At 39.2% G+C, this 15457-nt stretch overlaps 1 protein-coding gene across 1 annotated transcript in view; it reads right to left on the bottom strand.

Annotated features, from left to right (window-relative positions):
- The window catches only part of LOC107225363 (disintegrin and metalloproteinase domain-containing protein 10), a 347658-nt gene extending 332336 nt beyond the window's left edge, over positions 1–15322 (bottom strand). Inside the window, exons 1-2 of the mRNA XM_046736150.1 lie at positions 15036–15322; positions 14543–14629 (exon numbers count right to left, since the gene is read on the bottom strand). Of these exons, the coding sequence (XP_046592106.1) occupies positions 14543–14553 (11 nt within the window). The 5' untranslated portion in view covers positions 14554–14629; positions 15036–15322. The remainder of the gene's footprint in view (positions 1–14542; positions 14630–15035) is intronic.
- Positions 15323–15457: the final 135 nt, after the last annotated feature.

Below are 15457 nucleotides of genomic sequence, written 5' to 3' on the forward strand. Positions count from 1 at the left end.
GCGTTTTTTCACGAAGCCAGAAATTGAGGTTAGGGTCGCGTAACGTCAGATTTATTTGCGACCGCGCATGCGCGCAGTGCAGAAAAGACGACTTTCAACCCCTAGGACCTGAAAGTAGTCTTTTCCATACTCCGCGCATGCGCATTCGCAGACCCACTCGACAGTCGTAGAAACGGGTACTTTGTGTACGGAAAACAGGCATGGAAAAACGCGTAAGATATACTCGCGTTGTGTAGAAGCTCAAAAAGCTTATTCGAGCGAACCTGCGCTGTTCTTCCATTCCCTGCAAAGCTGCTTCACTTGACATGTCCGATACTTGCCCACCGGCATTAATCTTTCCGGCAGATAAAGGGGATGTCTTCATCCCGAAGCCGCCAATCGAGCTTGGTAACTCTCTCGGATAATCCGAACCGTCAGTGAGATGCCTCAGAGGTTGAAACTAATCGTTCAAGCTCAGATAACTTTCCTCATCCCCTCGTCCAACTTTATCGGCGATGTACGTCTAAGACGGCAATAAATCCGCGGATAAAAACTGCAGACAAAAATCATTTTTTAACAATTTCACAGAGTTAGGAACCTTTTTTCTTCCAATATCGTCGAAGGCGTGCTTTCCGAATTGTCTTCAATTTGACGTTGCATATTTCGATGTAATTTAAGAACCAGCTTGAAATTTTGATTACTTTTTCGATACTTTATGAAAAGGATTGCGCAGAAGATTTTTGATCTGAAAGAGACGTTGCACAACAAAAACGTGAAAACCACAGCAAATTAAAAGTTCTGTTTATCGTTCGGTAAAATCATACCGACGACGCTTGGGAGTCAGTTAGCGCCATATTTCGAAACTAAACGTATTCAAATACGAGAAACGTTGACATTTGACTTCCGAATAATCTTAACCTAGAATAATCAAGTACCTGCAATTACTCGCTTTGAGGCACTGCGCAACATTACCAAGAGTCGAATCAAAGCTTGATCTTGTTCACGTCAGCCTTTAAACTTGGTTCTCCTCAATCGAGTATATTTGAAAGGTCAAAAGAGCCGACGAGCAGACGCAGAACTCATCGTCAGTGGGAAGAGGAACGCGGTTACAGCGTCGACAGATTCCCATGAGAAACGTCGAGTATAAACTAGATTCGAAATGTCTGCTGCGGATTATCGTAAGTTTTGCCTTTCCAATTTCATTCCTGCCCTGGCTGCAGCTATACTCTCGTAAACTTCTAACGAGATAGACGGAGACGACGCGCCTCGCGACTCCCGGCCACATTTCAACGGATTCCCCCCTATATTTATCCCTCAGGATAACCTCAGCCGTTCCGCCTCTGCGGCCGACCTCGAACGAGACCCTGACTTCCGGTCTGATGACACGTCGTTATTATCCGAAAATTGATGAAGAATTTTTTTTTTTTAAATAACGTTCAGCGGTTGTGATATAGTTATTTAATATTCTGAACGAGACGAAAACCTGGTTACAGTTATTTATACAGTCCTCAAATATAACTGCCGATATTTTCACGAATTCAGACGAATATAAAAGACCACTGAAATGTCCGTACAGAATTACTACGGGAATTTGATAATATGAGAGTTCAGAAATTTCGATGGCGCTTTAAAAACTTTGATGGTAGAAATTTCTCAGGGAATTGAATGTATAACGAATTGGGCCGTTAGCTTGCAGAACCTTCGTATCAGTTTTACGTTACAGTATAATTGTATCATTTCTACAACGGCTACACTCAATTACACTTAGAGATTGATTCGAATTACTTTTCTTCATTTCTATTCTGATTTCTGTCACATTCTTTGGAACATCAATATCTCTTTATAAGTACAGGAATTGATCAAGCTGTTGATTTAATTAGAACTTAGTTTCTTTATAAATCCTAGCTGTAACTCCTAAGCTAGAAATCGTGCGGAACGTTTTCCAATGCAAGCCATATTCGCTTTTCGAAGTGCAGGACGTACTAAAAAAAATATTCAAACATTTTTCTAAACCTCTGATAGCCTCTTTTAGTTACTTTAATTTTGTCGAAAAATAAATATCAGAATTGCTGGCTACAAACGACCTTTTCATCCCTCAAGGGACTTTATCGTACGATAGCTTCCGGGTTGAGCAAAGTGTGAATGTTGATGTTCGAAATAACGACGAAAAGACAGCACGACATATCGCTACTGCTGCTGTCAGAGAAATAAAAATACTAAAGTGGTTGCTCGAAGAGCACAACGAACCAACAACGGAGAAACATTGCAGCATAAAGCCGCTGCAGAAGAGAAAATGGAAATACTGAAAGAGCGAGACGTCGATACCAACGCCGAGATAAATGACGGAGCGACATTGCAGTGCACGGACATTTACAAATGGAGAATAGAAGTTCTGAAGTGGTTCGTCGAAAAGCAAGCTATCAATATCAACATTAAGGACAGTGATGGATGTATTTACATTACAGCATTTGACTGGCCAAATAAAGAAATAGAAATGATGTAGTGACTAGTGGAACAGTAGGGTGCGTTCGAAATGATTCGGGGGGGACATTACCACCACACGTAGCTGTTGATACGGAGCAAATAGACATTCTGGAATGGCTACTGGAAGAGTCGCGCAAATGCTGGAGCTTAGTACAATTGGGGTAAAACGTTGCAGCACGCGGTTTCCAGGGTATCAGAAATAAAAGTCTTGACATGGTGGGTTTAAAGCCAAGATGCTGATATTGACGTTTGAGATATTGCTGCTATGGCCAGATAGTTAGAAGTACTGGAATGGCTGGTGAATGAGCAAGATGCTGATGTCGACGCTTGGTGTAATGGAGGATATGCATTACAGAATGTAGTTGCGGAAACTGACAATGAGAAATTGTAGGTCCTGCGGTGGCTGAACAACGAAGCACGGTTAAGGTGTCAACGCTACCGAATACTCTGTGAAAGACATTACACCACGTGGCAGCTACGGCCGGTAAGATGGAAGTGATAGAGAAGATGACAAAATGGTTGGCAGAAGTCCAAATTGCCGATATTAATGTGCGAGATACCAGAAAAAAAATATCGCAGCACGTGCCTGCTAATGCAGAGTAATGGAATGTTCTTAAATGGCCAGTGCAAGAGCAAGTCTCCGACATGAACGGACATGATGATAATGGAATCACATTACAGCATACGTAGCGACTGGAACTGTAGAAATGGCAGTTCCCAAGCGGCTGTTGAAGGAACAAGGCATAGATATTAACCCCAAGAAAACTAATGGATGAGGGTTACAATACATTGCTGCATCGATCGACAAGTTGGAAGTATTAGAAGAATGAGGTATCGAATGGAAGTATTCAAGGGGATGTTGGAAATAACATTACAGTAGCTAGCCACTCTGACGGGGAATATATAAATGTTAAAGTGGCTGAAGAACAAAGGATGGATGTTACAAAACGTGGTAGTCTCGAAGGGAAAATTAGGTAGGTGTACTAAAATGATTAGTGAAAGAGAAAGTCGCTCATGTAAAAACACGCAACAGCGATGGTGATACGTTAATTCAGATTGCTGTTCGAAGTGGATGAGCGAAAGAACTGAAACGGCAACCGAGAAAGGAGTTTAGTACTAGAGTGATATTATGAAAAAAATTGATACAGAAGCTCACTTCGTCTACACGAAGAACGATGTTCAAAGATGTAAAATAAAAGTTTAAAAATATACTTCTTCAAAACAATATCTACTTCTGTTTTTTTTTGGGTTGCATAAAATTTTGACACGCCTGTACACACGTACTTTAAACTTATTTTAACACGATAAAATTAACTATTCGGTCAAATTGTTTCCAAAAGTTCATATAAAATCGATCTGCAAGACTAAAGCATCAAAACCTGATATAAAAAAAGGTTGGGTTAAGAGTTAGGGAAGCGAAAGCGAGGGCTGGCGTTTGGAATTCCAATCGGGTGGCCAGCGGCAACGGAACTAGAAGTAAAAGTCGAGGTTGAAGACGTAGCCGGAAGTCTGAAGATTAATGTAGCCCGAACGCACGCGGTGAAGAAGAACAAAAACGTACTAGTGATTTTCGGGTTAGTTGAACTCGCCTGCCAGGGGTCGCCCACGATCAAGGGTTGGTGGGTAGGCGCTCGTTCATCCTTCACTTTTTCTCCACCCCTCCGAATATATATTATTATACGGGTACATATATATATATATATATATGTATAAATATATATGTAATCCGATGCATGTATACCCATACCAATCCTACGTGTCGCAAGTTACGATATATATTACAAGGAACAAAGAGTGGTGACTGTATAGAGGGAGCCAGAAATTTATCGCCGTCATTTATCCTCCGTTTCAGTCTTCAGACGATTAGTAACAATACAATTAACCCTCGAAAGCCAGCATTCAATATCTCCAGCCGTTGCTGTTCTTGGCAGAGCTCCAGTCGTCTGCAGAGGTCCGGTCAGTGGACGGTCCGATTTCAGTTACTTGAACCTTGTTTTTCATACCCAAGGGTTGGCCCGATTTTTTTTGTGGCTCCATCTGCGTTTGTGTCTGGTAAGGGTTTTTGCTGGAATCATGTGGACAGGTATGTATATGTATGGTTCCTACGTCAATTCGACAAGAATTTAAGTCGATTTCCAAGCTGAGGTTGACCATTCGTCGATGAGACTCGCACCAGACTTCGGGACTGCAGAATTTATGGATCCCAAAGACTCTAAAACAATTCAGACAACCGTGCGTTGCTTGAATAGTTTTCACGTGGCTTGACGTGTCCTCGGATAACTGCGACTCTACTCGAAACCACAAAAAAATGTGTAGTATGACATCGCTGGATTGCACGTCACTTTATAGTCAACCGTATAACGTAATCTTCAAATCAACCACAAAAGACTATAGAGTCTAACATGAGTTTAAGGAAAAACAGCATCGAAATGAAACCATTTCATCACAATTCATAAGTCTATCTGCAGGGATGAGAGAGGCTCGTTTGGACACCAGCGTTATTGGACACCAAACATAATCGGAAACCGTATTGGACACCAGGGATAATCCTCATGCGTGCATCTGCGAGAATAATTAACAGTACATTCGGTGGAGTGTTGCAGACGAATATGGATCTGCTTACATAGCAATTCATAAAACACAATATATGTGCGGTATATGGATCATGAATTACAGTCGGGTTTGAATTTAGCAGAAACTTTGAATATATACGAGCTTAATTCGCACCAAAGTATACATGCTATCTGTATTGTGCATACACATATGCAGCGTACCGTTCACCGGGTTCAGTTGAAGCTTTACATTTAAACCGGAACATACATATGACGCTGCGATACTTATATAGTCTCCTGAAACTCGAAACAGCTACTTTCCACTTACCAGCTCGTATGATAGACCGCACATCCTACGGTACACACAATATTTGGTTATACAATACAAGCAGAGATCATAACAACTCGGTATAATGTAATCCGCAGTGTAGCTGTGAGTTCTGAAACTCTAAGCTTTCAAAGGTAGAGCTGCGAGTTTAACATAGTGGAGTAGTCAGTATCTTCAATCAGTATCCCGGGCTTAAGCCATCGGCAGGATAAGCATACAAGGTGTTTCCCGTCAAACTCCGTAGTACGTTGAGTTGCCTACCACTGAGGGTAACAAATATCGGTAAAACAGACTTACCGAGTCATAATCACTTCAGTCAAGTCAAGTAATATAATCATTTTAACGTGACTTCGGAATTAGATCACCGAACGCTTCGGCACAGGTTATAAACAACGAAAGAATCGCTTGGCCAATTCCACACAACTTGGCAACGCGTGCAGTTGCGGCTCACTCGCTAGGACTTTGAACGCGCTCCTTGCCAAGTCACCTACCGATAACTCGGTAGGACTGTCTGAACGATATTTGTGTCCCTAAGACGTAGGCGACCCAACATTGAGCGCCGTTTACTTAGAAACATCCTATATAACGCGGTATCGCAAATACGTCGAGGAAACGTCGAGGTAACTGCAGCGACACGTGGCGCGAAGGAACTCATCAAATCTTAATTAAACACCATGACAGATGACGCCGAAGTATGGTTAGCGGTGCAGGAAGAGCTGCCGCAGTTGGGGGAGAAGGAGATTTACCATCGGAAGGGTGACGGCCGGCGGATGGATGGAGATGCAGAAAGAGTGGAGACGCTAAGGACGAAGAGAAACGTGAGAAGACGAGGCGCAAGGCGGAATGGAGAAGGCGATGGGTGCCGGAAAGTTGGTCCAGAGTTACCTCAAGATGGGTATTAATCAAATGAAGCGGTTTCTGTTACACCCGGTGCGCGAATCTAGCTGGTGTTATAGGAAGAGTTGTGGGAACTGGTGAGACGAGGAGACGGTTTCTCTCGCACTCAGGGATAATCAATCTGCAGAATTAGATCTGATGAGAGAAGAGCGTCACATCCCTCGGCAAAATTTTAGCAAGAACGAATCTAGTTTGAATGCAACTTATTGTATGTTTCTTCGTTGTTACACCTCATGGGTACAATTATTTCTCTCTTATAATTGCGACGCCCGAAATTGAAAAGAAGTGGTAAAGTACTACGTTAAAGAACCACCCAAGGAGTCTGGATTCTCAACTTATAATTAAGGGTTCCCGTTTTCATCGTGGAATTAGCTGTATACTTGAAATCAATTAGCTGTGGGTGTGTTTATTTGAATTCACTTCAAGTGTTTTGGATCCCGTTTAAAAGTTTTCAAATCAAATTTACACTGCACTGATATACGTATTATAAGTAAATCAACACTAATAAATATAATTTTGTGCCAAGCAAATTGTGGCATTTGTATTGTAGCACCACATTCCACAATAACTCGTCCAATTCAATGAGTATTTCACATAAAAATATCCAAATACGAAGCGAACGTTCCAACTACCAGATGGTATTACATAGCGTGCATTCCCACAATGATGAACCTACATTGAAGAGCTTGTTGAAAAGCTGCAATCCTTTTATAACCGAATCGTTAAAAATCTCTTCAATCAATGAATCGAATGTGCTCGAAAAAATTCCTACTGACCGAGGATATATTATAGGCTGACAAACCGACTCAGAGACGAAAAAAAAACCTGAAGTTATAATGGGATTCAAAAAGTAATTGAAAACCTCATTTAACTTGAATTCAGATATTTTTTAAACCGATTGATTAAACAAAGTCTGTGGTGTGAATGCTTATCTAATACGATCGCGACTGAAAATGACTTACTTAAACCTGCAAGTAATACACGAGTACGTACAAAATTGCAGACATCCGATCCATACATCTCATACACCTAGCAACAAAGTATATGCGCAGGTCTGGATGAAACAGATTTTTTATTGCAAGCGTCGGCGTCAGCAGGTGAAATGCGTGGTATACCGAATGGGAAAACTTTCGTGATTTATCAGTCGAGGTATAAATTTATATTCAAGTTTACAAAATGGTATCCCCTGGGTCGCGTTACGACTGCCACACCCGCGACTCGAACACAGCGACGGCAGCGGCGGCGGCTGCAAAGGTTCAAGTTTTTTGATATATCGCCATCCCTTTGAATGGCTCTTTAGTCTTCGTGTGGCGCTCTCTAATTTTAAATTATACACAATTTGAGAACCGGCGGATCCGAATCCCGACCCACCTTCAGCTTGACAAAGGTTCAACAATCTCTTATTCCTTTCTGGGTACCCTTCGTATAAAATTACCCCCTGGCGAGGTGATCGAACGCGAATCAGATCTTCGTTCAATTATATTCATCGGTTAAACATTCAGCGAAAATTAGCCGCAGGCGGTGTTGCATAATGGTTTCAGCAAGATTGCTGCTGCGCGTTTAAATTAAATTGGTTCACGTAGGTAGGTATACAGAGAGGTTCTCTTGAAAAGACCTGCACGTAACGCGCGCGATTCAACTTGCTTAATTTCGATTAGCTAACATCCAATCTTCCAGCCTGAAGCAGACTTTAGGCAGAGAAAAAAAAATTCCCTAGAATCGACCGGTCAACACGTGACAGCGAACCATAACCTCTCGCGTAATAAGGGTGCCTTCCGAAACCATAGACTTATAGAGGCGGACTGTACGGTTTGTGCACCGAGCTGAAGCCGTAATAAGAGAGAGAGAAAGCTGGAGTTGGCCCTCTTGCTCTAATCCATTACTTGGTGGGGGAAAGACAGACTTATACGAGTATAACTCCCCGCTTGCCTTATTGCTTTCCCCATTCTTTCGATTGTGCAACAGAGATGACCGGCTCCAGGACTATCTCTGTCTTTCGGTTTGTGCTTCAGCGGTTGCGTAAGACCGCGCAGTCAATCTGTGTAAATCTATTTTCGACACTAGCTAGCAGCGTTAAAAATTACCTAAGACCGAGGCTGAACTGCTCCCGAATTCTATGGTGCAAGAGAGTTAAAAGATTGTTGACGTCACTGAGAGCTAATTTCAGAACGCACCCTTAAAATCCGCGAGTTGCGGCGTCAACGCGATCCACTGCGCATCGGTCACTCTGCCTGTCATATTAGTAACATTTATACGAAGTTAACTAGGCGTATAAACTAGACGAGTTCCAATTATCGAGCAGGTCCTTTCAAGAGAAACTCTCGGTATAAATAACACTGCACGTGCTGTATCGATAACTGAATATACCTATGAAAGAAGAAGTGAAACGATATTACGCCGCGGTAACTGGGAAGTTTTTAGTGGTCTCTTTTCGTATACTGTAGTATACCTATGTAGGTGTGTATGCATGCAAGGTATATCTTTCTTGTGTGTGTATACATATATACAGTACACCGAGGGAATATAGAATGCCTTTTATTTTCCTACGTCCGATATTGGCACATTTGTTTTCATCCCCAGCCGTAAAGAAGCCCCGGGCTGGAATCGGAAGGGGAGTTATTCTCGCGAGAATAGAAATACAGAGGGTTACCACGATACTCCCTGGTGGTTGTGGGGCCTTTTCTTGTTTGCCATAATTATCGAAGTAAATCAATATCTGTGCCCCGCAGGTACCTACACGAGTTTCCGACCTGACATTTGAATTATAATTTCTGGATCCGAACGTTACAGAGTAAGTATAATTGCAATAGAAACATCATGTATTAATGGATTCAATACTTTGAAAACATTCTTTAAACGGTCTATTACCGTACAATTGTATCCTCCGAAGAACTCGGCTTTTATTTTTTCGATCGATTTTGAACGCACGTGAGTTTGAATTGAATTTGTTCCCCTCAAATTTGAATAGCGTTTTATAAGCGCAACGCAGCTTCACTTCAAATATGAAATTGTGTAACACGTGGTAAAATATCCAACGTGAATGCAGATGGCTTTTTATTGCGACTGGTAGCGTCATCTGTGATATCTGCAACTGCCGACCAGCTCGAAGTCGCTTAGCTCAATCCCGTGGAACCATACGCCGATGTCGTAAAAGTCGCGGAAGAATTGCCATTAAAGTGCCATCGATAGTTTATCCTCCAATTATTAGTTTCATCGCAATCAAAAACTTTTTAAATGCAGTAAACTATCAATGCGTGAACCAGCTCCATAAAGTCAAGTGAATTCGAGATAATCATGGCATTTTGGCGAATGAAGAGATCGCAAAAATGGTGAACCAAGACGTACCTGATATATTCGCAACAGTTTTCAATGAAACTAGAGCTCGTTATATTATAAATTTAACAATTCGCTAAAGGACTCTGCGTTGTGTTACATTTCTTTTGCTTTATTTTTGTAACAAAGAATATGATCAATATTACGCCACTGGACTGAAAATATAGTGTCTTCTTAATTGACTTAAAAACGGCTTCAAATTATGGGGCTGATTCGGTTAATCATGCACAGTCAGAGAGAGGCTTGATCCGCCCACGAATAGGCAATTACAGTTACAGCGGTAAAAATCCGCCTGTGCATAGGCAACTGTTGCTAGAGTTGTAAAAACAGTCGCATAAAGACAGGCTGATTTACCTTATTGTGATACTCTGTTCCGCAGGCCACACACGATATAAATCCATCATAAAATGATTCTCAAATTAAACATCACGCGGGAAAATTGAAAAGCGATTTTTCAAGATTTGTGGCAACTTTAAAGCCATGTTTTGAAGAAAATAAAAAATAAAAAAATCATACCAGCAAGCTTGATGAACTTTTTAAGACTGAAAGAACGCAAACTGTTACTGTGTATCGTTAATTCTGGTTGCGTAAATTGTGCTTTCTCACAGCACGAGACGTTTTCTATTTATAGAAATTTCGATGAAGTGTTTGACGTAGAAACTTATCTTATAATCACCTAGATTACAGGTTAATAACAGTGAATCTAATTTGAGCATGCTTATACATAAACTAATCTCTCTATTTAAATTCAGTCTACTCAGTCTCGTGGCGTAATTAGTAACGAAGCACCGAGCCGACTGTTGATGTCGCAGCCAATCATTAATCCGGACAGTCTGTATTCTAGACAGAGGATTACAAATCGACTGTGTCGACTCACCAGCCAGTATTTCTGAATTTATTACACGGATTTTGTATACATCATTATTTATCATTTTATTGCCTGCGGCAGTTGGGAGTAGATCAAATTTCATGATTTATATGATAATATGAGTTTGGAAATAATCGTTCTCCTCTGTTTATCCCGATCGCATGTATTGATCGATGGACTCAATTTCTAATAAAAATAATAATGAAGAATATATTAAAAAGAAAATATTCAACTGATCCCAATCCACGTGAGGAGAAAAATCATACTGTGAAATATTGTCTCTTCAATTGTGCAATATTCATTCAAACAAATTGCAATTTTGTAAATAAAAGTGGCACTAACGGAATTTTTTCACGTACAGCGGATAAATCTTTTTTTTTTTTTATTAATAAATTAAATAATAATTATGAATCTCTGCACTATAAATTTTCCAATTATTTTGTTGAATATGAAAAACCTGTTCAATTCTCAAAACTGCATTGGAAAATATGATTGAGAATAATTTTAAACAAGTGACACGTGAACATCAAAACATTCAATTCCTACAACAGTGAAATTTCGTGAGTTTTATCGAATGACATGTTCAATGAATTACAAAGTTTCTTGAACTAAGTATTTTTCTTCCTGTTTCATTGGATTGTATACGAGATGTTTCGAGAGATCTACCAGGTTATTTCCGCGATGCGCCGTGAAGTAATAGCGATGAAGTTATTAAAATTAATTTCTACGATCAAATTTTTCTAGATCATCAAACCTTTTTCGTTTCATATATGAGTATCATCGATGATGCAAATGAGTAGCATAATTTTATAGTTAATCATCAGATTGCAAATTGCACAGAAATGTTAAAGATCAACGCGATATTTTGTGATAGGAACATTCGATAAATTATTATCTTTCTGCTACACAATAACCGACAACAATAGTGTGATCATTCATCAATCCCTAATAGGTGAATAAATAAAAGAAGGCAAACATTCGCAGGCATTACGCACGTACATTATAAAATATCTATCATATTATCTTGTCCAAATCATTTTATCGGTAATTTCACCCAAAGATCATAGATCAAATAAGAATTACAGTAAGGTACGACAGATTATATAAAAATTTTCAGGTAGCACACGAATAGCGATTTTATCGAAAGGCGAATAAAATATTACATGAATAATAGATTTGAATAAATTAGCTTGAATCTTCTGACTGCTAGGGTGATCAGGATGTGAAATTTCGAATTTTTAACTTCATATGAATTAACAGTTGGAAAATCAATGCATCATATACCCAAGCTTTGGTAACCTGTTTCCGGAAAATCTCTCGCTTTCCGCGTGGAATGTTAATGCGAAAATTCCCATTGAGTCAATATTAATATAATATGAAGTGACGATTGATGGTGAACAATTTGCATTGCGAACCACTCGATGAAATCTCACTAATTTGATAAAACAGTTAGGCAAGAGAATTAAACCCTTTGAACCCCACTGATGTGGAAAATTGTACAAATACCGGTTTTGTTGATTGACTATTGGAGCAATTAATCCATATGCACGTTATTCTAACTACCTCTCTAAAAAATGATCATATTTTGCAGTGTCAACACATCCATATTCAGATACCGATAAAGCAACAAAGGCGTGGGAGGCTCATCTGTGTTAAAATTCAAGCAACGTATGTTTACCTGTTTTATAGTCAAGTTTTCTCTCCTAGCTTTTGGTCCGTTAGATTGTAACACGCTAGAGTATTTGAGAATTACGAGTCGGATGTTCTTTTTTTCAGAATTCCATTAAATATTCCTATCTCATTTCACATAGCGACTCTTTGATTTGAAATGACAAATGGCAGAAATTTTAATGAAAACTAGAAAACTTCAGCGATCTATTTTCAGCTAGGAATCTTAACGAAGCTTGGTCTCCACTGGAGTTCCACTTTGAATTTAATCCCACCATTCAATCCCTTATTGATAATACTAAAATAGCAGAGTCGTCGATCAATTGAAGTTAAACATAGATTCGAAAGTTGATCTGCAAATTATAAATGAATTGGACTTTAAGGAACTATAAAAGCCTCGTTGACCAACGTCAAATGAATTTGACGACTGTCACAACCAAAGAACCTTCACATTCGAACGAATATGTAATGAAGTGCGGTATTAGCTATGGGACAAAGAGTTTTCACCATGCTACTTACGAGCATTATAGGAAGATGACAATATCAAAACAACGTTTCAAGATTACAAGAGACTTTCAATTTTCAGGATATTCGTGTAATTGTCGACTTTCATCTAGCAAAGTGCTCGGAAGAAAAACCACAGAGGTATGTAAAAAGCAATGCGAATGGTAACAGAAATAAAATAAATAAACAGATGTGCTTGAAAAGAGGTTTATTGTGCATTTCGTTCCATCTGCAACATAGGCACTGATCCAACACTCTAGTAAATTGTTCATACTTCAACGGGATGTGGGGTCGTTGTAACAGTAACACAAATTGAGACGTGTTCAAGTTGAAGACTTCATCTCGGAAGGTAGAGAAATTGTGTGTAATTGGAACAGAAACATTGAATAAATTTACTTGAGTGAATGTAATCGAACCGAAATGAAAATTTTCCTTCATTCAACGATTTTTGTTAAGTTATTACTTCGTTGCGGATGTACAACCATTCCGAAAAAGAACAAAGTGCCTGTCATTGCAGGATGGATTAGAATAAATCATAGTCAATGGAGAAGTAGAATGTTCTTGTGATTTTAGCATTACGTAAACGATTATATGCCATTGGTTGAATTTCATTCGAGAATCGGTTTTCCTCGGATTAAAATCGCGTGTATCGACCAACTAGAAGTTTTAGCATATATACCTAATTTCTGGTGAGGGTCAGATAAGGGCGATTAACGCATGGATTGCTGAAGCAGCACGCTTTCAGCGCCTGGTAAAAGCGAACGAAAAATTCTCTGGACTTGATTGGATTCTGAAAAATATTATACATACGACGCTGAACTCGAGAGCTGGTACCTGTCTGGGAATTCGAATTGGCAAGTTTTACGTAATGCATCAGTTTCCGAAAAAAACTTGCACACTGGAGCACAGCTAGACGGAGTAAAAACTGTTTTTGTTTGAAGTCTACTCAAGAACCTTGTAACTTTGATTGAAGAGATGATTGTATTGCGAGATGCATGAGAGCTTTGAAATTGAACGAATCGTGATTGTGGGAGAAATTATTTATACGAAGATACGAAAGCTGGAACATCAATATGTAGGTAATCTTGTGTTTGCTTCATAAAATGTGTGTTGTATATCTAATGTTGATTTATTCAATGACAATCTACTTTGTAGAATTAAGCTTTATAAAATGGCCTACACTGCAGAGAGCTGTAAATACACTGTTCTTCAAATGTATGGGATATCGAAGTGGAAAAAATTCCCTAAAAAAAGGTCAACATCATTTCTGAAATTTTTGCTCACTATATCTTACTACAATAATGTAATTAATAAATTAGCGTCCCTCCAAAAACGAGTTATAAAAATTGTAACGATATCTAATACGAATAAAACGCTGCAAAGACTCAAGTGTTCGTTTGATGTCGAGGCTTTACGCAATCAATATGATTATCATTATCAAAATTTCGAATCCTCCACTATAACAACGAGGAAAAAAGGTTTGATGCTACCCACGATCTACAAAACTGCTAACTTCAAAAGCAGTTTCATAACTTCGTTGAAGTTATTTATAGCCATTTAGTATAAATGGCGTACATCGATGCAATTTTAAAGACGCGAGCAAAGCTCAATAATGTGAGTTTTAATACTATCTTTTTAGTTTCGTATTCTATTCTCTTTACCTGTTACCTTAATCTTAATTTTTAGTTTACAAACACCATTATTACGCACAGGCAATTTTACCTGCCTCGTTAGGTTTTATTTGCGTGTGTAAAATATTGTAAATAATATTCTGCTGCTCAATAAATATGACATGTGGAATATGAAAATACTACTACATAATGAAATCACGTTCCCTTATTTAGCCATCGCTTTGTCACATGGCCAATAGAAAAAATCAACAGACGAAAAACAGAAAAAAGATAACAGGTTGAAATTCATGCGACTCACCCATTCTGCATCGCGACGATCTGTGCAAGCCTATCACAACACAAGTATATCCGCAATAAACCCTCATCCGCAGCTTATCTCCTGGTCCTGGAATCAAAATCCGTTTTTTATTATTTGAACATAAACGTCGTAGTATTTTTGCGCCTGTCGATTGTTTGGGTTGCTTCGGTGTTATCTGAAATCGCTTTACGTGAATATAGTCAAACGCCGAAACAAATGCATTCTTCTATTAAATTCACTTGTTCGGCAAACACGTGAGGAAAAAAAGAGACACACATATACAAAACGGTCGAACAAGAGGAAGCGTAGAGTAAATGAAAACGAAAACAACCGCCCACAAACATTCCGAAAACGGAGTATCAAATATCGATTCTAAAAATCATATAGACAAAAAGTAGTGAGAATATTTCGGAAGCATTTTCTTATAGAAATAGTGTTTAGTCGAATAAATTATGTGATACAATAAACAAATGCAATAAGCTCGTACTTGTACCTTGCATTTATCGTTAAATTTGATTCAATTCAGCCTCCAGATTTGATCGAAAGTTAGGAAGCATGCGAACCGACTACGAGCAACGTCCACAAATCACAACCGTTGACTGAAAACTGTTATCCCAACGGAACGGTTTCGTGTATCACATGAAATTGCGTGTCGATAAAAAAAACTACCGCATTACTGTCACGGCTTTACGTAGCCTCAGGCTTGCTTACTTACAGAGTAATGATCGCGATATTTTTCCCAAGAGCAAGCGTTCGAAACCCCGATTCCTCTAAAGTTAATCAAAAGTTTACACCAAGTTCAGCCTGTCTCGAAACTACACAGAAAAAATTGAACGTCGTATAAACCGTGTCGAAAAAAACGGGGCGTTAATCATTTGTCTCGTCACAACCAACTGCCGATCACTGATTCAAACA

This window comes from Neodiprion lecontei, chromosome 4 (genome assembly GCF_021901455.1).
Source record: "Neodiprion lecontei isolate iyNeoLeco1 chromosome 4, iyNeoLeco1.1, whole genome shotgun sequence".
Taxonomy (NCBI): Eukaryota; Metazoa; Arthropoda; class Insecta; order Hymenoptera; family Diprionidae; genus Neodiprion; species Neodiprion lecontei.